Here is a 23,343-nt window from a genome sequence, read left to right as displayed (position 1 = left end):
CCAGGTAGAGAGGGGAAAGTGGCCCCATTATCCCTGTACAGGTGTGGCGATTGGTGTTGGAATCCTCGCTTCCCCCTGCTACAGCCCCGCTACCTGTCCAGCATGATTGCATTCGTTGACGAGGAAGTGAACTTTAGCTTGTTGTGTCACACTCAGTGCTCTCGCTGGGTACTTTAAACCTGAGCCCTTTGTGCCGAGCACACGTGCATGATTCAGACGTGCATGCACAATACAACAGCCACGTTCGGTCGCCATTTGTCTGACCACAAAGCGGAGTTTGGAAAACATTCCGAACTTGAAGTTATTGCTGATTACACAGATCAAAAATTAGTGCACGGCGACAGAGGTGAAAAGACATCGTTCAACAAAGTTAGTGCCCTGTATGTACTGTGTAAGGTGTGGTGGGCATTGTTGAGCGTTTGGCCAAAAGTATATGTCCATGGGCCACGATGTCGATTTTCAGATGGATAGGATCCATTGTGAATATTTATTTCACATCTCATATAATGAAAGGTGTTACCCCGTATTAACAACGTTGGTATCCTGTAGGCAATACAAATATGCAGCTTTTATTTGTTTGTGCCCGTGTTGTCCAAGCAATCCGGGCCAATCATGCACATCGGACGTTCTGCAATTTGCAAATGAGAGTTGCAGATTGGCAATACATTGGCTCGCCACGTACATTATAACCGTACCTTAGACTCCTTTCAAGGTTGGGTGGAATGTGTTAATGTCGTCTTATTAATCGGGGATGGGGAAGAATGTCACTGATACAGTGGTTCTTTACCTTTACTACAGCATTGCACCGCATTTGGTTCTCAAGCGTAAAATTTGTTATAATGTTGACACATACAAAGGTTTGATGAAACAAAGTAGTTGTACCTACGTGCACGTGCTCAATTTGTGTTTTGATGATTTACCTCCTAAAAAATGCTGCCCATGTCTCGGCACCCCCAAAGGGTGAAGAACCACTGCTCTAATACAACACGCGTGTACAACTCGTTGGGAATTGCGTTCATGCCGCTTTCTGAAAGTGAACTCAGCAGCCGCTTTAGATTTTTCATAAAAGTGAAAATAGGGCGAAGGAAACGGATGAAGGTTTTTCACATTTCCTTAAGCTCTCTGTACATCACCGACCATTGTAGTGCGCCCATATAAGCTGTTGAAGAGCCCGTCACAATATAGCAAGAGATGACATGAAAGCCACCGCTGGATGAAGACCTCCCCACACCACGTTTGTTATGGCAGTTATTTGACCATATTTCACCACGCAGGTCAGTGCAGGCTGGTGAAGTGTGGGATGGGGGCAGGGGACCGGTTCAGATATCACTCGGCCACTCACGTTGGTCGCGACCAGGTACAGAAGACGTTAGGTCGACGGATTCGTGCAACGTGCCACAACCACTGCACCACCGCTCCACCTCGCAAAGCAATTACAGCATTTGGGCCCGACTCACATCTCGACAGAAGAGCCGACTGAACCACGCGGAATCGGACGAAGCAGTCGACCGGTGAAGAGCAGACGATCCCTTGGTCATCTGCTCCAGTGTTGTCTGCTGGTTGTCATTGATCTAAGTTTGGTCTGATGGACACAACATTCATTACGGAATTCTAATCTCCGCGCGTAAGGCAGCAATATGTTCAGAAGCTACATTCCAATTTCGATTGAAAGCTTTCGTGACTGCAGGGATTCATATTCAATAATAAAATAATTGTATTATTTCCCTTCTACGTGACTTTACCGAAAGATCCAAGAATACATTCCGATTGTTGCTTTCTGCTGCTGGCCAGGAGACAGAGGGCTTCAGGAGTTATTTTTGCTGTTCCTCCTGTTAAAGAGAGAGGTGGTTTACTGTCTACCGGTGGTTCCTAACCTGGAGTGCACGCACCCTCTGGGGGTGTGAGATGTCCTTTCGGGGGTGCGAGACATGGAGAGATCTTTTCAAAAGGTAATTAATCGATCGTTGATCGAAAACACAAATTCAACACGGGCACATTAAGTACAACTACTATGTTTCACCAAACCACGTGGTATGTATTGACATTGTTCATTGTTTTATTTCGATTTAAAGCTTTCGTGACTGCAGGGATTCATCTTCTTGGTTCTTTCGGTAAAGTCACGTAGAAGGGAAATAATAAAATAATAAACATTTAAATAAAACATAACATAATTCTGATGTTTTTTATTTTTTTATTTCCCTTCTACGTGACTTTACCGAAAAAACCAAGAAGATTGTTCATTGTTGTTTACGACTGAGAACCAACGGGGTGCAAAGCTGCAGTCAATGTTAAGAACCCGTCGCTGTATTGCGTCCATAGTTTGGGTTTCATGGCCACAATCGCAATGCCGTGGCTCGTGTCTTTGATTTTCCATTCATGACGGAGACGTGACCGCGCATCGGGTCCGTTGGATGTTCTGGTGCGATTGACGGTTCCACCTCCAGGGTCTTCGACTATGAGGGGGAATCTTCTTGGTTCTTTCGGTAAAGTCACGTAGAATGAATCCCTGCAGTCACGAAAGCTTTAAATCGAGATGAGGAGGAAGTCAAATGACAGAATGGGCGAGTGACGAGAAATTGGAAAACTGAAGGCAATGCAATCGCAAGACAACAAGGAATAAAAAGACTGATTTAAAATTACGGCAGAGTCGTTTTATTTTGATTACTACTACAGTATTCTTCTAAAGCTGTTGTTAGGTTGTTTTGCCATTTGGCCGAAGCGTACAATGTTCGACTTGCTATGAAGACTTTGTCACAACCGACGCACGAAGGTTCCAGAACAAGGAGACGCAATAAATAGCCTACAATATCACTGTTTTATAAACGGACGTCAAATATACACGCTTTTACTACACGGGTATGTAAACTTGAACTATAGGTGATAACTGAAAACAAATATAGTGCAAATTATACGAATGTTAACATTTTTTGTTTATATTATATAGTCGCGTTTACATTGAAATAAAGGTGGTCATAGTGCATGATTTAAGAGAACAAGACGCGTGGACACATTTCGACTGTGCGGTTTGAATAAACATTCTAGATTTGAAGCTTTTGTGACTGCAAGGATTCATACTCTTAGGTTTGTTTTGGTAAAGTCACGTAGGTAAAAATAAATAATACAAATAATAATATATATAAATAATGATAGAAATAAAATAATAATTCCCTATAATTTCTATTACTTTTTATAAAAAAATAATTAATAGAAATAATAATAGAAATAAAAGAATACTTTTCTATTATTATTTCTATTATTTTTATTTTTACCTACGTAACTTTACCGAAAAAACCTAAGAGTATGGAATAAACAATACAAATTTTAACCCTGATTTATGCCAATTCAAATGCAAATTACCAAAGGGGGGGAGGGGGGGGAGTGTGGATTTTGAGTTCAACTGCCGTGCCCGCGAGATTGAACCGGCGTGGACCGTGAGTCCAGGTTGCTGGCCACAATATCGGCCACCGTGACTTTATTTCGGACTTGCAGTGATGCCTTCTTCGAACGGGGCTAGGACAGTGCCGGATTATCCCAGTAGCACAAGTAGCTACTACTGTAGTAGCTACGGGCCCCGCACTTTTAAGGGCCCCGCGCTAAATGCTTTCAAGCTATCAATTCCGGTTCAGTGATTCTGCACTTGCTCTATTACTATAGTACTATACCGCCTTGAACTTTTATGAACGACTGGGTGTTTAAGGTTAGCGATTTGTCGTATTATCCGGCTGTATAGCAAATGAAAAAATACAATTACTTTACTATGCAAGCTAAAAATGTGTGTTTTAATATTTCTGTGGATTTTTTATGTTGGGCCCTTTATAACATAATATGCTACAGGCCCCACAATAGCTTAATCCGGCACGGGGCTAGGAGTATAACATTTGGCACACACATGCAGTGGTTCATGCTTTTCCCTACACCAATCCACGGTGGCTAGGAGATGTTAACTACTTTGCCTGGAATGAAGGAGGTTGTGGGTTCGATCCCAACCCTGACGCCTGCTGCGGTATATTTGGAGTTTGCGTGCCTCTCTCATGTGGCCGCGTGGATTTCTCTCCGGGTCCTCTGGTTTTTCCCCTCCACATTTAGAATCAACACGCATTTAGAGTATTTCGCTGCTATGCATTTCCACATGATAATAAGGCACTTCGTTGAGCTATCTTTTGTGGCCAGGTCACTTCTGTTAAATCGATATGGCTTAGTGAGCCTGGTAAAATACGTTTTAAATAGTTTAAATCCACAAATGAAACATTTCCGAAATTACACCTCCCCCGCCCACCCTCCAACCAATACAGCCGGGAGGGAGATTGCTTCCACTCGTAGAGATTATGGTTGTTGTTGTTTTTAACGGTAACCGGTAACCGGTTCGGGAGCCCGTAATTGATTCCGGTGGAATTTTAGTAGGGAAGAGGCGGCCGTGGAGTCCACAGACAGTGCACGAACTGTACAGAGGGGATATTCGGGCTACCCTCCCACGCCGGTCAGTGTGCCTTGATTAGAAGATGTACCCACACTTTGCCCCACCGCGCCGGGAGATGGAATCAAACCGGTGAACCTCTGGATCGCACACGCCGCGCGTTGCAAACAAACCATTGCCTCAGTATATATATCTTTGCATGGGTCTCGTTCCAAAGGTTTAACATGTCAACGTTCATTTCTTAATACGTTTTAACGTGCTTTGTACCGGTTTTAACCGATTAATTTATTTTTATTCCTAGCTGTTCGCTGTGCTAATGTAAAAAGAAAACGATTCTAACAAACCTGACGATAGGGATACCGGGCTGACCGCTTAAAGTCTCTTGCTCCAAAATGCAGTGCAGTATGTACAATCCCGATACGGTGGACCAAGTAATTCGCCTGCAGGGACAAATGTGACGCCGAGAGACCCCCCCCCTTCCCAACTAGCGAGAACGTTTCGCGAGCAGCACTTGATGTTTACTTTTGAGAGGTTTTATTTGGGAGGTGATAAAAAGGAATGGGCAGAAAAGAACCAGAACGACTATACCCAGTAACCATGCCAACGTTTGGCCCAACATTGCTGGGCATCGACTAAACACAAAATAAAATAAAAATGTTAGAAATTCGATATATAAAAAAACATTGACTTTAAGCTTTCGTGACTGCAGGAATTCATACAGCAGGCGAACTGCTGAGGAAGAAGAAATATGTCATATTTCTCCTGTCTCAGAAGTTCACCTGCTGTATTTTTTGTACCTGAAACGTTATTTTTTTTTTATCTATGTAACTTTACCGAAAGACCCAAAGAGTATAAAAACAAACATACCTGTCGACCAATACGGTCTACCCGTATTCTTGTACAAGAGAAATTGAGTTTTCAGGTCCATACGAGCGTACACAGTCGTTTCAATGAGGGCAAAATATGTCTATTTGTGTGCGTTTTTCCCTTGTGATGGGACTTTGTAGGATGAACGTTGAGATTTATAAGGAACACGGGTGACCAATAAGGTCCGAATTGGTCGGTAACAAGGTAGGGGGCACTGAATAGGGGGTTGACAGACATGAAAACAAACCCCTCAATATTTCAAGAGCCACAATGTGAATAACGTCACGGAGCAGCTCCAGAGCCACAGGTTTGCGAAATGACTCGCAAAGCTATGGCGCGCGTCCCGTACTCCGTCATTTCGTTTTTTAGAGTCAGTCCCCATTTTATGTCGGACACCCGTTCGGTGGCGGACGCCCCACGAGTCGGCTGAGCAATCAAATCTTCTGGTCGTAGGCATTTTTCACGACGAAAGTGCCCCTGTTGACGAGCAACAGCAAGACGAGCCCTGCGATGACGGCCAATGTCACCCCGGCCACTACGGCCATCGAAATGGCCGCAATCTGCGCAGCAGAGAGGGGCGAGTTCCTGTCCGTCGAAGTGGATGGCGACGACGACGATGGTGATGATGATGATGGCGATGATGGGGAAGCCTTAATCGACTCGACGGACGTTGTTAACGTGGAGGAGGGTGGAGGAAGGGTGGTGACGGACGTTGTGGATGATGAGGGACTTGAGATGGAGGTGGATGAGGAGGGATCTAAGGTGGAGATTGGAGAAGGAGAATTGAAGGTGGAGGTGGGTGATGAGGGACCTGAGGTGGAGATTGGAGAGGCAGAAATGAAGCTGGAGGTTGAGGGACCTGCGGTGGAGATTGGAGAGGCAGAAATGAAGCTGGAGGATGAGGGACCTGAGGTGGAGATTGGAGAGGCAGAATTGAAGCTGGAGGTGGAGGGACCTGAGGTGGAGATTGGAGAGGCAGAAATGAAGCTGGAGGATGAGTTACCTGAGGTGGAGATTGGAGAGGCAGAAATGAAGCTGGAGGATGAGGGACCTGCGGTGGAGATTGGAGAGGCAGAAATGAAGCTGGAGGTGGAGGTTGAGGGACCTGAGGTGGAGATTGGAGAGGCAGAAATGAAGCTGGAGGATGAGGGACCTGAGGAGGAGATTGGAGAGGCAGAAATGAAGCTGGAGGATGAGGGACCTGCGGTGGAGATTGGAGAGGCAGAATTGAAGGTGGAGGTGGAGGATGAGGGACCTGAGGTGGAGATTGGAGAGGCAGAAATGAAGCTGGAGGTGGAGGGACCTGAGGTGGAGATTGGAGAGGCAGAAATGAAGCTGGAGGTGGAGGATGAGGGACCTGAGGTGGAGATTGGAGAGGCAGAAATGAAGCTGGAGGATGAGGGACCTGAGGTGGAGATTGGAGAGGCAGAAATTAAGCTGGAGGATGAGGGACCTGAGGTGGAGATTGGAGAGGCAGAATTGAAGGTGGAGGTGGAGGATGAGGGACCTGAGGTGGAGATTGGAGAGGCAGAAATGAAGCTGGAGGATGAGGGACCTGCGGTGGAGATTGGAGAGGCAGAATTGAAGCTGGAGGATGAGGGACCTGAGGTGGAGATTGGAGAGGCAGAAATGAAACTGGAGGATGAGGGACCTGCGGTGGAGATTGGAGAGGCAGAAATGAAGCTGGGTGATGAGGGACCTGAGGTGGAGATTGGAGAGGCAGAAATGAAGCTGGAGGATGAGGGACCTGAGGTGGAGATTGGAGAGGCAGAAATGAAGGTGGAGGTGGGTGATGAGGGACCTGAGGTGGAGATTGGAGAGGCAGAAATGAAGCTGGAGGGGGAGGATGAGGGACCTGAGGTGTGGGTGGAAATGTAAGAGATGCCACTCAGCATTTCGATGGATGGTGTCACGACTGTGGGATATGATGCTGATGACGATGATGAAGACAGCATCCCAAGGTATGAGGTCTGTAGCAGAGATGATGATGATGGTAATGATGATGATGATGGAGAGGAGTAAACGGTCACTTGGACGGACGACGTTGATGTGAATGCCGGGACACTGTTTAAACTATTGCTGTTGTAAATATCGGTAGTGGACACCGTTGGAGAAGTTATTGAGGACAGCTGTGGTGTAGCAGTGCCCAGCGTGGCGATACCCATGGAGCTGGTGATGGCCGTGGAGCTCGTAATGGTCACAGCCGTTGGGTAAACGGTGCTCGATGCCATCAGAGAAGTAATGGTGGACGTCGAGGTCGTGCTGACTGCGGAGACGGGAGAGAGCAGAAGAGAACTTGTCGACCCCGCTACTGACGTGAATACAGCTGAGATGATCGACTGAGACGGTGTTGGCACCATCGGCGCTGTCGACAAAGACGCCGAAGTCGCTGGACTTTGAGATGAGGTCAAAGCCAGCGGTGGTGTTGAGGACACCAGTGTTGGCGGAATAGACGAGGTAGAGGAGATGATGAGCGATGGGTCTGTCGATGATGAAGCCTGCAGGCTTGAAGACCCCAACGGTAATGCCGGGCTGCTCGATGCTTGACTCGTGGAGAGACTCGACTGAAGGGCACTGGGGAGAGGGGATGTGGCGATAATGGGAGAAGTAGCAAGCGTCGGTGTCGGCATCAAGAGCGTTGAGGTGATGCCCCCGGAGCTGGCCGCTTGAGCCGGAGCCACAGATGACGCGGACACTGGAGATGAGGTGAGGGAGCTGGCAGCACTCATCGACGTTAATATGGACGGGAGGCTTGACGTGGCGGCGGAAGGCGATGGCGATGATGGCGTTGTTGACAACGATGGCGACGACGGACCTGGAGATGAAGATGGTAACGATGAAGATGTCGCCGCTGGCGTAGTAGGAGGAATTGTTGGGGCGACCGTGGGGGCGAAGTAACTGGCCGGCTGGTCTTTCATCTTGGTTCCACGGATTGAGAGCGGAAACATGCAGATGACGTCCTGCGGCACCGTGACGTTGGTGTTGTTAAGCCAGTTCCACAGGTAGCTGTTGGAGGAGTCACACGTCCACTGATTGCTGTGCAGCGACACGAACGTTAGGGCTGGCAGAGACTCGAAGAATCCCTCTTTTACGCTGGAAAGCTGGTTGTTGTTGAGGTACAAGCGGCTCAGAGATTTTAACTTTCCCGAGGCCCATGGATCGACGCTCAAGATCACGTTCCTGGTCAGGTCCAGCGACGTGAGGCTTGGCGGCAGCCCCACGGGGAAGCCACCGAAGAGGTTCGCGCTCATGTTGAGCGACAGGAGGGTGCTCCAGTTGGCGAACACGTTGCTGACGTTCACCAGGAGGTTGTTCTGCAGCAGCACCTCGCTCGTATTGGGCACGACGCCGCTCGGCGCCTGTCTCATGCCGAGGCCGGCGCAGTTCACTGTCGCGCCCAGGCAGTCGCACTGCTTCCACAAACTTGTGCTGACACATTTAGTAGCTGCGCCGGAGTGTGGCAGCAGCAGCAGCAGCAAGATGCACCAAGGGAGAAGCAGATATCGAGCCATGGGTCTTTTTGTTCGCTCCTGAAACAGAGATTTGATCATCACACCGGTGGCAAGTGAGAGGAGGTGCGAGTGATTCGGCAGAGTAAAACTTGATACCAAATGTTCTCGTAGTCAATAACAACGACGATCCATCCACGCAGTATTACCTCATTATGACGAGCCATGCTTTAGAACGACCCCCCCCCCCTGTCTTTTTTTTAAAGACCAACGTACCCAGTCAACAAGGAACATTGGTCCAACATTAGCCCAACGATTCCAACCGCATGTCAACGTTTGCCCAACGTTGACATGTTTACTGGGGTATCAGCGGGAGCGCATATTACCGTGTGTATTTCGACCTCCATACGGCGATCACGCTACGGTTACGACCACCGCAGAAAACGTTACAAGCTGACAAATAGACAATCATCGTTCGATTTTTGTAAGTGTATTTTTGTAAGTGTACTGCACTGTGCTGTGTGGTGATAACCGTGCACGTGTCGTGGACCTGTGTGTATGTAAAGTGTTCAGTTGGCGTGTGACTGGGAGTCCCACGCAAATATAAATGTGCACGTACAAACGAGTGACACGAATGGGGAGGTTGTCATTCATTCACACAATCGCTGAAGAGTACTATTGTAGCGGTGATAAATGACTTTAATTACAGACTTAAGTGATATTAGGTAGAGTATAGCCAAGGGACTTAATGTTATTTTCTTCGCGTTCTTACTTTTTTATATTTAAGCTACCTAAATTATTTTAGAATCAAAATATGTATTTATACTGGAGGAATCCGATGAGCGAAAAAGCTTTTTTTCATATATAGATGTCCACTATTGCCTCTGCACTATGTGCAATGCCTCCCTTGCACCCTGTCACGTGTGCTTTCACGCACCCGATGGTCCCACTCACAAATCTACTTAGCCCAGCCACTCGCCCTCTCACTGCAGTACCACTCACCCACGCATTCGTCTCACCCACTAACCCAGAGAATCACCCTCTCACTGATACCACTTCACCCACTTGCTGAACACAGCTACCCACCCTGTCACCGGTACCACAACACCCACTCATTAGCCCCACTAACCCGCTCACTTACCCAGCCATTCATCCTATTACTGCAGTACCACTCACCCAATCATTAGTCCCACTCACGAAACAGCTCACTAACCCAGCCACTCATCCACGCACTCGCTGGTCCCATGCACTCACTCACCACTCTTAAAATGTCAGGACGCGTCCCTTGCTGGCTCCGAGGGCTCCCTTGCGTAGCTCAGGTGGCAGCAGCAGTTTGTGGCTGAGCAGAGTGAAGGTTCACCCCTTTTTCAACGCTTGCTCAATTTTGCTCGTGCGACAATCCCATTGAAAACTCGGACAATGACATGACAAGAGGGCTGGGCGCGGCCGATGTGCGGCACTGACCCCAGCCCTCCCCGCATACCTTCACGGACTCTGTGCTCCACGTACATTCAACCATACAGAGCACCACCCAAGCCAGCCATCGACGAGAAATGGCAACAACAACAACAACATGAGAAGTAACCAACACACTCTAAACCAGATAGCATTATTTTTTTGTTGCCCACTCATGTGTGCAACAAACCCACTAATGTCTCACATCCTCTCAAATACCCCAGTGCGCATGACAACGTGGGCCCAACGTTCGGAGATGGTTTGAAGCTGTTGGACCACCGGTTCCCTGTTGACGATGATGGGACCTCTTGACCAGTGACACTATTTTGTTATCCGTTCGAAAATAAGTAACGTATGTCTAATAGACTACTTATATCCAAGGTGGCCCAAACGTCAGGACAGATAGGGTTATTTGTGTTCACACTGGCATTAATACCTTTTAATTGTTCTTTAAGTTAATATTGTGTTTATTATCATTATTTATATATATTTTATTCCCTGTGGGGTCACCTCAAATCCGTCATTCATAAAACTCGACATGCGAACGTTTCGTCAACGTTGGCATGTGGTTGGAACCGTTGGATCAACATTGACCCAACGTTCCATGTTTATTGGGTATCATCCAACGACGCGTTCCGAAATGGCTGTTAATCATGATTAAGTTGTATTTACATAAAGGTTAACATTGACCTTCGGGTTCTGCGAGCCAACGAACAAAAAATCAACACTTTCAACAAACATTTTATTTCCTTTGCAGCCAATATATTTACATGATTCGGAACCGCATCTCTCTACATGTAATGTGTCGAATCACACTGCGCAATGTTAAATGGGCAATGCACACGGCAGTTGGCCAGATGGTGCCTGCAGCTATCTGTCCACCCAGGCTTCCATGGGGAACACTCGACCTCGGGGTCCCCTCCCTGCTGCAGCTGCAGCGGGTCGCACGAAGCAAGGCCACAGCACCAGCCTCCAGCAGAGCACGGCCAGCGCGCCCACCAGCAGCACAACCAGCACCATGATGGCTATCGTCCTCTTCTGGCGAGCCGAATGGCCGCCTTGGAGGGGGAGGCCTTCCCCGGGCGTCCCCGTGGCCCTCCAAGCCGGCGTGGCCTCGGCCACCGCCGCTTGCGTTCCACCTGCCGGGGCCGAGCTGGCCTCCCCGTGGGCGAGCGCGTGCGGCGTCCGCGTGGGCCCCAGGGGGCCCGCGGCGGTTCCCCACGTAAACGAAAGCGGTTGCGAGACGGCACTGCTGCTGCTGCTGCAGCTTGCTCCGCAATCGGAGCTCCACGGCTGCTGCTGCTGCTGCTGCTGCTGCAACAGCGAGGGCCTTGGGGCCCCAGCGGTCGTGGAGCGGGACCCGTCATCCCGCTCATCCTCCTCCCCGTCGCTGAGGTTGCTCTTGAGAGAAAAGCACCGGGCACCCTTCTTGGTGCCGTCGCACGCACGTCCCATCTCTGGGATGGAAGGCACGGGCTGGACGTGGTGACGCGGGTCGGCGACGTCCGTGGAGGGAGGCCCCCTCGCCGTCATGGTCGACCTGTGCCAGGTGGAGGTAACCTCCTGCGGGGAGGGCGGGGAGGGTGACCATTGCATGGATTGCTGGGCGGCAGGGCTTGGCGTACAGAGCCCCATGGATGGCATCAGGCTATTCTGCGGAAACTCTCGCCCCGACCGCGATTGGTGCAACTGCGGCGCGGCTGTCTCTGCAGAGGCTCGGTTTTGCGGCAAGTAGCCGTGCACGGGAATACCTTCGATGCTTTGGAAAATCGTTGTAGACAACGGTGGAGTATTCACAAAGAGCCCGGTCGAGTCTCGTACTGCGTCCACGTGGAAGCGCTCGGAGATTTTGGTGGGAGAGAGTGCAGGGGTGTGCGTGGAGAGTGTACTCGTGACATGATCGTCGCGCGGCCTGTCTACTGGACAGATGTCGCCCAGGGACAGTGTGAGGAGGGCCCTCAGCCTTAACCTTTGAGGGCTGTCGCACACAACCCGATTCTTCTTTCTCGTGTCCCACAGCCACTGGTAGAGGTAGACGATGGCACAGTCGCACACCCAGGGGTTGCCCTCTAGCGAGATTCGGGCCAGGCTGGTCAGATGGTCAAAAGTCCTCTCGGGGAGTCGCTGGACAGCATTGTCACTCAGGATAAGAGACGCGAGGTTGAGTAAGCCCCAGAAGACAGCACCAGTCAGCTGGACAATATTGTTCCGTGACAGATCGATCTTGACGAGCGACGGCGGGAGGTTGGCAGGGACGCTTCTCAGCTGGTTCCCGCGGAGGTTCAAGTCCTGCAGCCCCCGCAGGTCCGAGAACGCCCGGTCGTCCACCAACGTAATCTGGTTCCCCTCTAAGTCCAGAGTCCTCAGCGACTTGAGTCCGGCGAAGGTGTCCCTGCCGAGCGAAGTCAGATTGTTGCCTTTCACGTCGACGCTGGTCAGGGATGGCGGGAGGGCCCGCGGGAAGGCCGTCAGCCCATTGCTGCCCACATGGAGGCTCCGCAGCCACGCGAAGCACCTGAGGTCGAGGTTGTGGCTGGCGATGGCGTTGCGGTCCAGGGAGAGGCGCACGGTGTGCGCGGGCAGAGCCGAGGGCACGGACGTGAGGTTGGCACTGTCGCAGAAGACCTCGGAGGTCCTCCTGAAGCAGGAGCAGTGCGGCGGGCACCCGCGCACCGCCGGGGCAATCGCGGCCAGCAGCAGCGGCGCCAGCGTCAGGAGGGGCTCCATGGCACGGTGGACACGGCGGTGGCGGCGGTGCGGGTGCTACAGTGGCGTCACCCGGTGCTGTGGAGGAGCAGGGCAGCAATGCGTAGCAACGAGTTAATCCATACAACCAGTCACTCTGTACAACGAGTTAATCCATACAACCAGTCACTCTGTACAACGAGTTAATCCATACAACCAGTCACTCTGTACAACGAGTCACCCTGCAACGCACTTAATTTACTTTGGCTCTCCCAATTAATATACAAACGTACATGCGGATACATTTTCACGTCGAGATTATCTTGTGGGGCTGTGCCCATTGGATTGTAGGGAAATTGTAAAGCATGTTGTTAACGCTTTGAGCTAGTGGTGCGCTCTGCTGCCTTTATAACCGCTCGTGTCACGGAGTGTCTGCAACAATGAGACATCGATGGACTGATGCCATATTTGGTTTAGGTACACTTCTAAACCTCCCTCGTGGGCTTAGATTAAAAAAACATTAAAAAATTGTTGCCCCACAATAAATGTTTGGGGGGGGGTCCAAGTAGATACTTTAGATTTTAATAATTTAAAATCTGATGGGTTTTTTTTAATGCGTTATCATAAATACAGACTTTCGTGCATCTAGGTAAAAAAGCAAATGTCCCCCCTATTTTGGGGGGAGGCAAAAAATGTTTTATGTTGTGTTCCATTTGAAAAACATAGAACCGGCTATATTTGTGTGCCAATCTTCAACTTTTTTATTTTACCCTTCCAGAGCATCGGTAGAACTTTTGACGATAGAGCAGAGACAGCATTTGCGAGTGTCATTCCCTTGTAGGCCTAGACATTGCTCCAGGCGCTCTCTCGTTACCTGCCTACACACAAAGGCCCTCATTAATAAGGAAGCCGCTGGTCCAGGACACGATTGAAAAAAAGTATTGAGATTCAAGGAAGTTTTCCTAAATAAATATATTATATGATGATGAAAGAGGCGTCTCGCGTAAAATGTAATAAAAAAAAATAGTGTGGATTATTTTGCTCTTGGTGGAGACAGAAATCAAAGATATGAATTGTTTAATCCGGCTGCTTGTGTTATGAAAGAGATCAGCTGGTCAAAAGCATTATCAGCTGCTTTGATTGTTATTGACCTCAGGTAATCGTAACATAATAAAGCCATGAAACATTTCAACAAATCCAGCAACAATTCACCTTGCGTACGTATAAATACGTGCGTGTACAACATTTCAGTGATGTGTGTAGCCCGGGCACCAATCCCCAAAACGCTGTCGGTCAAAGGCCACACAGAACGTGCATTTTCGGTGATTAAGAGGGGAACGTCAAATCTTTCTCGGCAATCCCATTACGAGAGAAGGTTACGCGATCTCCGTCAGCGAGTAACGCGCGACGAGAAACACCGTGGGATCAATTGACGCATAGAGACCAACCGGATGAATTGAACCGATTGAGTGTTTCGCATTGTTTGACCTGCAGCGCGTCACGTTCCGACGTGACAGCTCCGCTGTTGATCTCATCGGCGGGCGCGGGGCACAATGGGCGAGAGGTGTGTTGGCTCCAATTGAGAAACTCCCCCCCCCCCCACCTTGTCTGCAATTTGCCAAATTAGCAGCGGACAGGTATGCGGTGGTGGTGTTTTTTTTCTTTGTGTAAACCTCAGCTGGCCCGTGAGTCAAGAGCTGAGGATTTTGTAAATTGGAGTGGCCTCACTGTGGTAAACATTGCTTTTTTTAAAAAGAGTTTTTAAAAAATGGCACACAAAAAAGAAACGAACATTTTTATTTGAATCAGCTCACCTTTTTTAATGTTTGCGACTTGCAGCAGAACGCGTTGCACTAGGGGACCACCTAGTCTAAATTAGCCGTGACTTTATTTTCCACTCTTGACATCACCACTTTAACCACCTCTTCGCAAACAGGCGCGACATCTCGAACGGTCAACACCTCACGCACCACCCTCCTCGAGAGTCGAACTTATACGAGCTGACTGCGCAGCCAAAACCACACGAATTGCCCTGCCAACCTCACACCTCGGTTGCCCGTGCGTGCACGAAGCCAAAGCGAGGACGACCACTCTCCCCTCACCTCCAGGCAGTGGTGGCCATCTGAGTGCAACTCCTCTGCGTGGGAAGAGAGTAGCACCGAGCACAGCATCGAACGGGCAGCGAGGAGCCGAGCGTCGTCCCCCAAGGTGCCCGGACCCTCCGCGCATGCGGGCGGGAGACGTGTTTACTGCGCCGGCGCCGTTCCTTGTTGTATGACATCCCGATCCCAGATTCCCAGTCGTGTAACGAGCGACACATTATAGCCAGCCTCCTGCATTAGTGATAAGGTGGAAGGCTATCGCTAGATTGCGTGGCTGCGGTCGCCTTTAAAAAATTCATGGCTCAGGTCACCTTTGTGCCGGGTTTCGCTCTCCCGTGGGCACTGGATAGGGTGGCACGACGCAGAGGAAATCTACATTGGGTGTCGTAATTCCAGTGTCTCAATGTGACACGTCCGAGACATCGGCTGCGCCGATTATCTTCACTTTTCTTTACAAGGTCTCACTGCTGAGTTATTGCGTGCGGTCTTGGCTATTTGTGCCTTGCGATCTGTAGAGGCATGTGTCAGTGAAATTTTAAGATTTGGGATTTACAGATAATTGTCACCCTTTATAACTGTAGTATTTAGTCAAAGGTACCATTTTTTACGTGATCTAAATAAAATATATATTGTGTGGGGCACTGGTAGAGGAGGCACGTGACCAGTAGCCACAACCATAGTGAGAAGATCACCGTGTTCTTTTCGTCTGTCCGTCAAAGTCAAATGTCTTTGCAAAGTGCAGGGGGGGCTTCCTCGAGCAGTGGACAGAACAAGAGATGTCGTCTGCATGGTCTGCCTCTTGTCACATCTCTGATTTTGTGGAGTAGTGCCATGTGGCCAGGTTGGATCTTGATCTGCCGATTTGGGTGCAAAGTCTGTTCAGAGTTTTTTCCATGTGGTCCAAGCCTGCGGATTGCCCCCGTGGAGAGGTGTTCACTCTCCTCGATGCCCATGCAGATGTCAGCACCAAGGTGTCCAAGTCGCTCACGCCGCATCTCCTCGCACGTGGTCTCAGGTGTGTTAAGTGCCTGTGTTGCTGTGAGGAAGCTCCCCCATCACTTGAGGTGTATTGACTGCAGCTCTGGACTGGGTGCGGTATCCTTAAATATAGAATTATTACCTGGGCGACTGGCTTAGACTTGGATAAAATTCAGCCCTGGTCTCGTAATAGGCTCTCACTTGGACATAATATATATTTACCGATGATAAAAGGTACAATGAAAATGATGCAACGTGCTAATTATGTAAAAATACTATGCCGACATCAAACCCCGTGTTGAGAAAGTCATTTATTGTTTTGCACAATTCCAAAGCATAAACGGACTTTTGCAAAATAAACAAACATGCAAAGTCAAATAAAATTGGCAACATAATTCAAAGTTTGGGGTGCTTTTTTTTTTCAAACACAGAAAAGGAAACCCATCTCGTAGCAGATGTGTCATTATTACTTTATTTTTATTTGTCGCTCGACAATAGTTACAGATTTCCAGAAAACTGAACTCTAAAGTCACGTTGACAACGATGCGGGTTTACACACCTTTTGCGTCTAATTTACGTACGGCCCCGTGTGTTCCGTGCATACCCACGCGGTCTCTGCTACGCGCTCCTCGACAGTAGTGTGGGCACGGGTACAGTCTTATTTCTTGTTGGTTACGATGTAAGGAGGGGGTTAGTCCGGGTCTGGATGCCAACGCTGTTACCGCTTCACCTCTCCCAGGTCTTCTATGCTGTCATCGTCCACCTGCAGATAGAGACAAAGGGCGACCGTTCGATTAAGCAAAATGTTTCTCAGGTCCCTGTACTCGCAACGTACCACGGTCCCCGCCTATTATCTATGCTTACCAAGCTTCCCCGTTGAAACATTACTTAAAGGTCGTAACACGCCTCGCAAGTTACAAATTGAAGACTTACCAAAAAATGACAACCGTCATTTTCTCTCTCTTTTGTAAAAAGACAAATATAAAAAGGCACTCATTACTATCATCATCCGCAGCAGCCATGTTCTATCCACTTGCTGATGAAGGCCTCCCCACACTCACTGCCTTCTTAGCTGCATTAAACGAGTACTCGGGAGGGAATAACTCCCCCACCTGCCAACAACACACTTTCTGATGCCAGCGCAACCAGTCACTCCTGGTCACCTTGTTTAATGCCCAGTTGACATGCATTCTTACACGCGTCATTATTGGACAACCACGCAGGTGCCTGGCAATCTTGATTTGAAGCTTTCGTGACTGCAGGAATCCATACTCTTTGGTTCTTTCGGTAAAGTCACGTAGGTAGAAAATAAATCACGACATTTCAGGCGCAACAAAAGCGTCCGTCATCACCGGACGCTTGTGTTGTGCCCAAAACGTCGTGATTTATTTTATTTTATACTTATGTGACTTTACCGAAAGAACCAAAGAGTATGTGCCTGACAATGTTGTAGCCCCCCCCACCCCGCCCCGCCAAAAGGCGTTCCCACAGTCCTGCCTGGCTTTCGGCAAGGGAACGGTTTCCCCTCTTCCCTACCGCTGCGTTACGAGACGCACCTCGGACCACTTTTCTTGAATGACGTCCATGATGCTGTCGGTGACGTCGCCCTGGATGGTGATCTCATCCTCGGCCGTCACGGACGCGCCGCACGAGAAGCGTTGCGCAAACAGCTTCTGCGCCTCCTTAAGCTCGATGTCTGTCGACACCACGGCGCACGCCAAGTGAGGAAACCGCACCACGCCCAGAAGCTTCATACGATACTAGAAATCACACAGCTCAGGCAATGCCTATTGGCGTCCTCTGGTCTAGTACCGTTTGAGACGAGGCCCAAAAGAAAGCTGTCTCTGGTGTGGACCAATCAGCTTCAAGGACAATGCATATATTATCAGTGTGTTTTTTGTTTGCATTCCGACCACAAGTTTTGTGGTTAATGCAGACATGATGCCTTGTAAAAAGGTTTCAGTTTTGTTTCCAGAAAAAAGTGGAAAAACTTATTCTTATATTTTGGTACTGGCAAAGGAGGTCCTATAATGCCTGCTAAGTTAACGGTTGGCCACGCAATATTATTCATTAAACCGTGACTTTGAAAAGGAATCGGCCAAACACCCCAATGCTGAACACTTCTGAAAAAAAATACTTTGACACTCAGTCACGCTTTCCTGAATGACACTATATTTATTCTTGTGAGTTACAATATTTACAACGCAATTTATAACGTGCACAATATTTCACGGACACAAATGACGCGTGACCAAGGTGCAAAACCAAGCTCACTGTCACTCGAAGGTCAAGCGAAGAGGTGGGGCTTTTAAGAGACACTTAAAAGCAGAACATTGCTGCGAATGTTGCAGCAAAAGTGCAGCGGGAATGCATAAAAGTCGTAAAAACAATTTCAAGAGGCTGCTGTAGTGACACACAAGCACGTGGGCACTCACCGAACGTTGCAAGGCCGCACACTCTTGTGACGTACTTCTTTTTGGCGCGCGGGATTTTTGCAATTGTTATTTTCTGTGGGACGGTCTTCTTTTTCTGCTTAATCTGCCCTTTGCCACCTGTTGAAACCCAAATGGTCATTTTGCAGCACATTTTGGGGAAGAGTATTCAGTGTCAACGTTACATTTTGAAGTCCGCATTTCGTACAATCAACACGAACCTCGTTTTTGCCTCTTTTTCTCGTCCTCCTCGATGACACCCTCCTGTGTCTCTCCTCCGCCCACTTCCCCACCTTCGCCTCCTCCTCCTCCTCCTCGACTTCCACCTTCATATGTCATTGGAGTGGACCCTACCGATCGCCACAACACCCGTGTGCAGAAAGACACCGTTACCTCCGTAGCATAGGCGACGTGGCATCATCTCTTCCAACAGCTTTTCATTTCATTTGGCAAGTGGCATCGGTCAACTCATCCAGGTGGACTTAGAAATTGCAGTGAAAGTGTTTACTACAGGTGGTGCACGCTGCTTTTGACGAATGTGTAAACAATGGAATGGATACTTATTCGGAACACACGGGTATTGTACGACGCTCAAAAATAACGACATCAAAATCAGCTTGTGTGCAGGTTGCTTGGTGGATTATAAAATGATTGTGAGAAATGGCGGCGGCTTGTGGAGGGCATTCATCTAGCAGTGGATTGATCATGGCTGATGATGAAGAGAGATCAGAAACATGTAAGGTGCAATCATGTTGTAAATGTGACGAGCGTGCAGCATGTTTTGTTTGAAAGTGACACTCATGGGATATGTTGGTGGTGCCACTGGATATTAAAGCTCCGTGTGAAACTCACCCAGGTTGAGCTTTGCAAACTCATCTGGAAAATTTCTCTCCCACCACTGCTTACATTTGGCATATTGTGGCATGTATTCGCAGTACTGCAAATCGAAACGGGACAACACAATTATGCTATGGCATTACTTTTCACAGTATTTTACAAAAAATCCAACCAATTATCGAGTGCGTTCAACACGTTTACAGTGACATTTACAACAAAATGAAAAGCGAATAAATGCTTACCTCGATTGGTAAGGAACATTCTGCGAAGAGAACAAATTCAAAATGTGATTAGAGCAAGAGAAAAGGTGATCACATCACACCCAAACATCAACTGTTACTATTACCACTTTACTTTTATGAATAAAATACAAGAGTGTACTTAAAATTGCAGCCTGCGCACCTCCGAGTAGCACGGTTGGCTACGTACAATACGAAATGAGTTCAACATACGTGCGTATGAGTTGAAGCCATGTGGGTTTCCAAAAAGCCAGTTCCTATAAACTGCACGCTCCACACTTCTAGTTTCACAGTTCAACAATCTCTCCCGCCCAGATGTAAAAGCGCACTGCAACACATCTATCGATTGGCAAATGTGAAAAAGATAAATTATTTTCATTAAGCTTGTTTACCCAGAAAAAAGACCTCACAGAGTCTCAAGACTCAGGAGGGTCATGCAAAGTTTACGCAGTCGAGGTGACAATTGCTGTTCTTCCCAGTTAAGTAATATTAGAGTCGTTAAAATTTGGCAAATTTTGATGCCGGCACACAATGGCCTACTTTTTTTTAATGACATCAGGGGATCTTTAACATTCACTCTGAAGCTGAGGACGGCTATTTCACAGTCAATATACCAGCAGCATTAGCCAGGGCGGCCTGTCAGAATCGAAACGTGACTCTGTGCAACAAAGCGGTGAACCCACTACTGCCGGCCAATGGCACCACCCCGAATAAATAAAACTGTCCGCCTTTTGCTAATTCAATGCTGAATGAAGGCTTCCCTCATGCCATGACCACGTTTTACGACGCTGGTCAACCGGTACGACTTGTCGGTTCAGATTCCACTCGCCTCTGACCTAAACCGTGGTTGGGAATCCAAGTCAGGTCACTGGGCTCATAGCGCAGTACACAAACCACTGCGCCACCGCTCTGCCCCAGAAAATCCAAAACGTGGAAATAAACGTGGAGAAGCACAAGACTACAGTTGGGAGAATAGAAACTAAAACACAAATGGCCGATGTTTACATTTTTTATCACACTACGCTACTGCACCGTAGCCCTGGGTCCACGTACCTCCGCAGTAGAGGACCTTCATGGGGTAGGAGACATTGGCCTTGGCGGGTTCTGTGGTTCCGGACATCTTCGGCTGGGAATGCGAGACGCACGCTTGGTCTCGACTCTCTGCTCCTGCCCCAGCGTTGGGGCGAGGCGCGGTGGTCTGGGGTCGGCGCGATTTGTGAGCCGAGCTCAAAGTGGGCGCCCCCTGGTGAGTAAATGTGACATTTAAAATCCGAAGGAAATGGAACGGCGAGTTCCGGCGGTCGAGACTTTGACGGAGCAGCAGCCAAAAGGATGGATCAATGGCATCGTATCGCGCGAAGGTGGTTAAGATGGACATGGACTGGATGCATCACGATGCCGTGAGAGATGGTGACGGCTTGGGTGGACATTTATCCAGCAGTCAACAGAACAATTCGTGGTGTATCGATGGAAATTGATTCACACGCTCGAGATACAAGCACGTAATCTTAATTGCACGAATAAATTAGTTTTCGATTGAACAATGGTGGTACTGTTTGGAATGAGCCACACTGAGTTTTAGAGGATTAAATATAATACTGTACTACACATACAACCTAGACAGTAGTAGCGCAGACCGTCAAAATCAGACAGGACAGCCGAGACTGCCAGCACTTATAGGAACATGAATCGATTATTAAATCCCCACAATGTAGACAGCAGAGTGGAGGGTGATTTGTTGCAAGGACAGGATTGGGGGGGGGGGGGAATTCCACTTTCTTATGACCGAGGTCAGTACATCTGAAGGACAATATGTAGTACTGTACAACGCCACTTAACGTTAACCGGTTGAGACGGCGTTTTTTTTAATGTAGAGTTTTTCAACCGAGACATGAGCAAACAGTTGTTCCACACCGGTGGCGCATAATGCACGGACGCATTCGTATGATGACGATGACGTCGCCGTCGTTAATGCCCACCTTGCAGCAGACGGCAAAGCTTTAATACAGAATGTCATTTTACTTTATTACAGCACAGCGATGATGGACGATAACGGCCAGCCGCGATGGAGACTGCGTTACATCCATAGCGAGACAAAAATAAAACAAATGCCACGCCATTCAGGCACCCACTCTCACCTGCGTTAAATACAAACAAATCTCATCACTGTCGTGGATACGAGAAACAACAAAAAACCTTAACGATTACTAATACTGAATACGAACACTGCGATTTAAATAAATACCACTGCAGATGCAATTCTAAATTAAAACTGCACAGAGGTCGTGGATTACGTGCGGCCTTGCAATGCGAACCAAACCACACCCGTAAAGAGACACCCCCAGACCCACGAGCTTCTTGACAACAAAAACACCAATTAATTGAATCGCTCGCTGGCGTGGGCGATTTAATTCACTGCAATCAACCCACTACGTAACCTATCGCGGTGACGGTGGTGGCAAAAACACACAAATCATCACGGGAAGGAAAAAAAAACTCAAAACGCTCCGTCAATAAGTGTACATGAACATAAATATAGAACGGACGTTTCGGGCAATGGTCCTTGTACATGACGCGTGCGCGTGTGTGTGTATATGAGGGAGAGAGCGAGTGTGGTAGGAGCCCGTGTGGTCGGAACGAGACCCCGCGCCCACGTGAGCAGCGCGGCTCTCGTCTGAGGCCCGCTCCGAGCCTCCCCACCCATTCAATCTTGCGGCGACGTCCCCGTTAAATGACGACCCTCTTCACAACCACCGTGCAAATGTTTATTTCGTACTGTGGTTCATCTCTCTTAAGTCGTTCGTGGTGGTAAACGAAACGCCGCCGAGTTTGAGGCCTCCTCCTCCTCGTCCACCACCACCACCACGCGTTGCCCTCACCTTTACCAAATCGCCGTCGATTCCAAGTAGCTGAAAGCCTCCCCTTGAAGTGGACCCCGGGCTCAAGATGTTTATTGACCGCCTCCGATCGTTTGTGCCACGCTGTGAACCTCGCGATTATTGCTTCGCTCGCCGCTTCGAGCGCACCAAATTCAAGCAAAAGTCGGCACGGCGCTCCGTCCGCACGCGTCACGCTGACCTATGACCCCTCCCCGTCGCCCTCGCCGCGAGGACCCCGCCCACGGCGTTGTGGTGGCCGCGGCGCGCGTGGTGCCTGTACGGAAAGGGTGGCCCCACGAAACTTTTTTTTACATTTTATTTTTTCTAAGGAGGAACGCGCAAACACAACCCGATGATGATAATAATATTAGTAGTAAGAGTCTGAATTCTCAACCCGACGTTGGCCCCTAACTCTGCATTCTCAACCCGACACTCGCCCCGGACTCTGAATTCCCAACCCGACGCTCGCCCCGGACTCTGCATTCTTAACCCGACGCTGGCCCCTAACTCTGAATTCTCAACCCGACACTCGCCCCAAACTCTGAATTCTCAACCCGACACTCGCCCCAAACTCTGAATTCTCAACCCGACACTCGCCCCAAACTCTGAATTCTCAACCCGACACTCTCCCCGGACTCTGCATTCCCAACCCGACACTCGCCCCGGACTCTGCATTCCCAACCAGACGCTCGCCCCGGACTCTGAATTCTGAACCCGACGCTCTCCCCGGACTCTGCATTCCCAACCCGACGCTCGCCCCGAACCCTGCATTCCAAACCCGCCAGTGGCCCCTGACTCTGCATTCCCAGCTCGAAGCTCGCCCCGAACTCCGAATTCTCAACCCGACGCATGCCCATGACTCATGTCACCGACTGGGCGGCTAGATGCATGTAGCAATTGCGTTGTGTTGTTGCACGTGTTACATTGTCACGCAAAAACACACACACACAGACATGGTAAATAAATCATTATCACAGTCGATTCATTCACACCTTCGGATGCAGCA

The 23,343-nt window shown here is 48.9% G+C and overlaps 2 protein-coding genes across 2 annotated transcripts; both read right to left on the bottom strand.

The window, feature by feature from the left end:
• Positions 1-2,629: 2,629 nt before the first annotated feature.
• Positions 2,630-10,091, bottom strand: LOC144719379 (uncharacterized). The gene is made up of 2 exons (XM_078595250.1): positions 9,989-10,091; positions 2,630-8,811 (listed from the first exon to the last, which is right to left on the bottom strand). Exon 2 carries the CDS (start codon positions 8,791-8,793, stop codon positions 5,716-5,718), a length of 3,078 nt encoding a protein of 1,025 aa, XP_078451376.1. The 5' UTR covers positions 8,794-8,811; positions 9,989-10,091; the 3' UTR covers positions 2,630-5,715.
• Positions 10,092-16,243: 6,152 nt separating this feature from the next.
• Positions 16,244-22,586, bottom strand: DENR (density regulated re-initiation and release factor). The gene is made up of 8 exons (XM_078595249.1): positions 22,338-22,586; positions 20,512-20,701; positions 19,462-19,481; positions 19,235-19,319; positions 18,604-18,732; positions 18,386-18,502; positions 17,507-17,646; positions 16,244-16,713 (listed from the first exon to the last, which is right to left on the bottom strand). The coding sequence occupies exons 2-8, from the start codon at positions 20,576-20,578 to the stop codon at positions 16,669-16,671; spliced, it is 603 nt and encodes a 200-aa protein (XP_078451375.1). The 5' UTR covers positions 20,579-20,701; positions 22,338-22,586; the 3' UTR covers positions 16,244-16,668.
• Positions 22,587-23,343: the final 757 nt, after the last annotated feature.

Source organism: Lampetra planeri, chromosome 6, assembly GCF_965212315.1.
Source record: "Lampetra planeri chromosome 6, kcLamPlan1.2.h2, whole genome shotgun sequence".
Lineage (NCBI taxonomy): Eukaryota > Metazoa > Chordata > Hyperoartia > Petromyzontiformes > Petromyzontidae > Lampetra > Lampetra planeri.
This window is presented reverse-complemented; position numbering and strand designations above follow the sequence as displayed.

Coding starts and splice junctions, on each gene's coding strand:
- LOC144719379 (XM_078595250.1), bottom strand. CDS start 8,793: ATGGCTCGATATCTGCTTCTCCCTTGGTGCATCTTGCTGCTGCTGCTG.
- DENR (XM_078595249.1), bottom strand. CDS start 20,578: ATGTCCGGAACCACAGAACCCGCCAAGGCCAATGTCTCCTACCCCATG. Junction 18,503..18,603: donor GAAAAAGAGGCAAAAACGAG/GTTCGTGTTGAT, acceptor GGGTTTCAACAG/GTGGCAAAGGGCAGATTAAG. Junction 16,714..17,506: donor TTCAAGAAAAGTGGTCCGAG/GTGCGTCTCGTA, acceptor CTCTATCTGCAG/GTGGACGATGACAGCATAGA.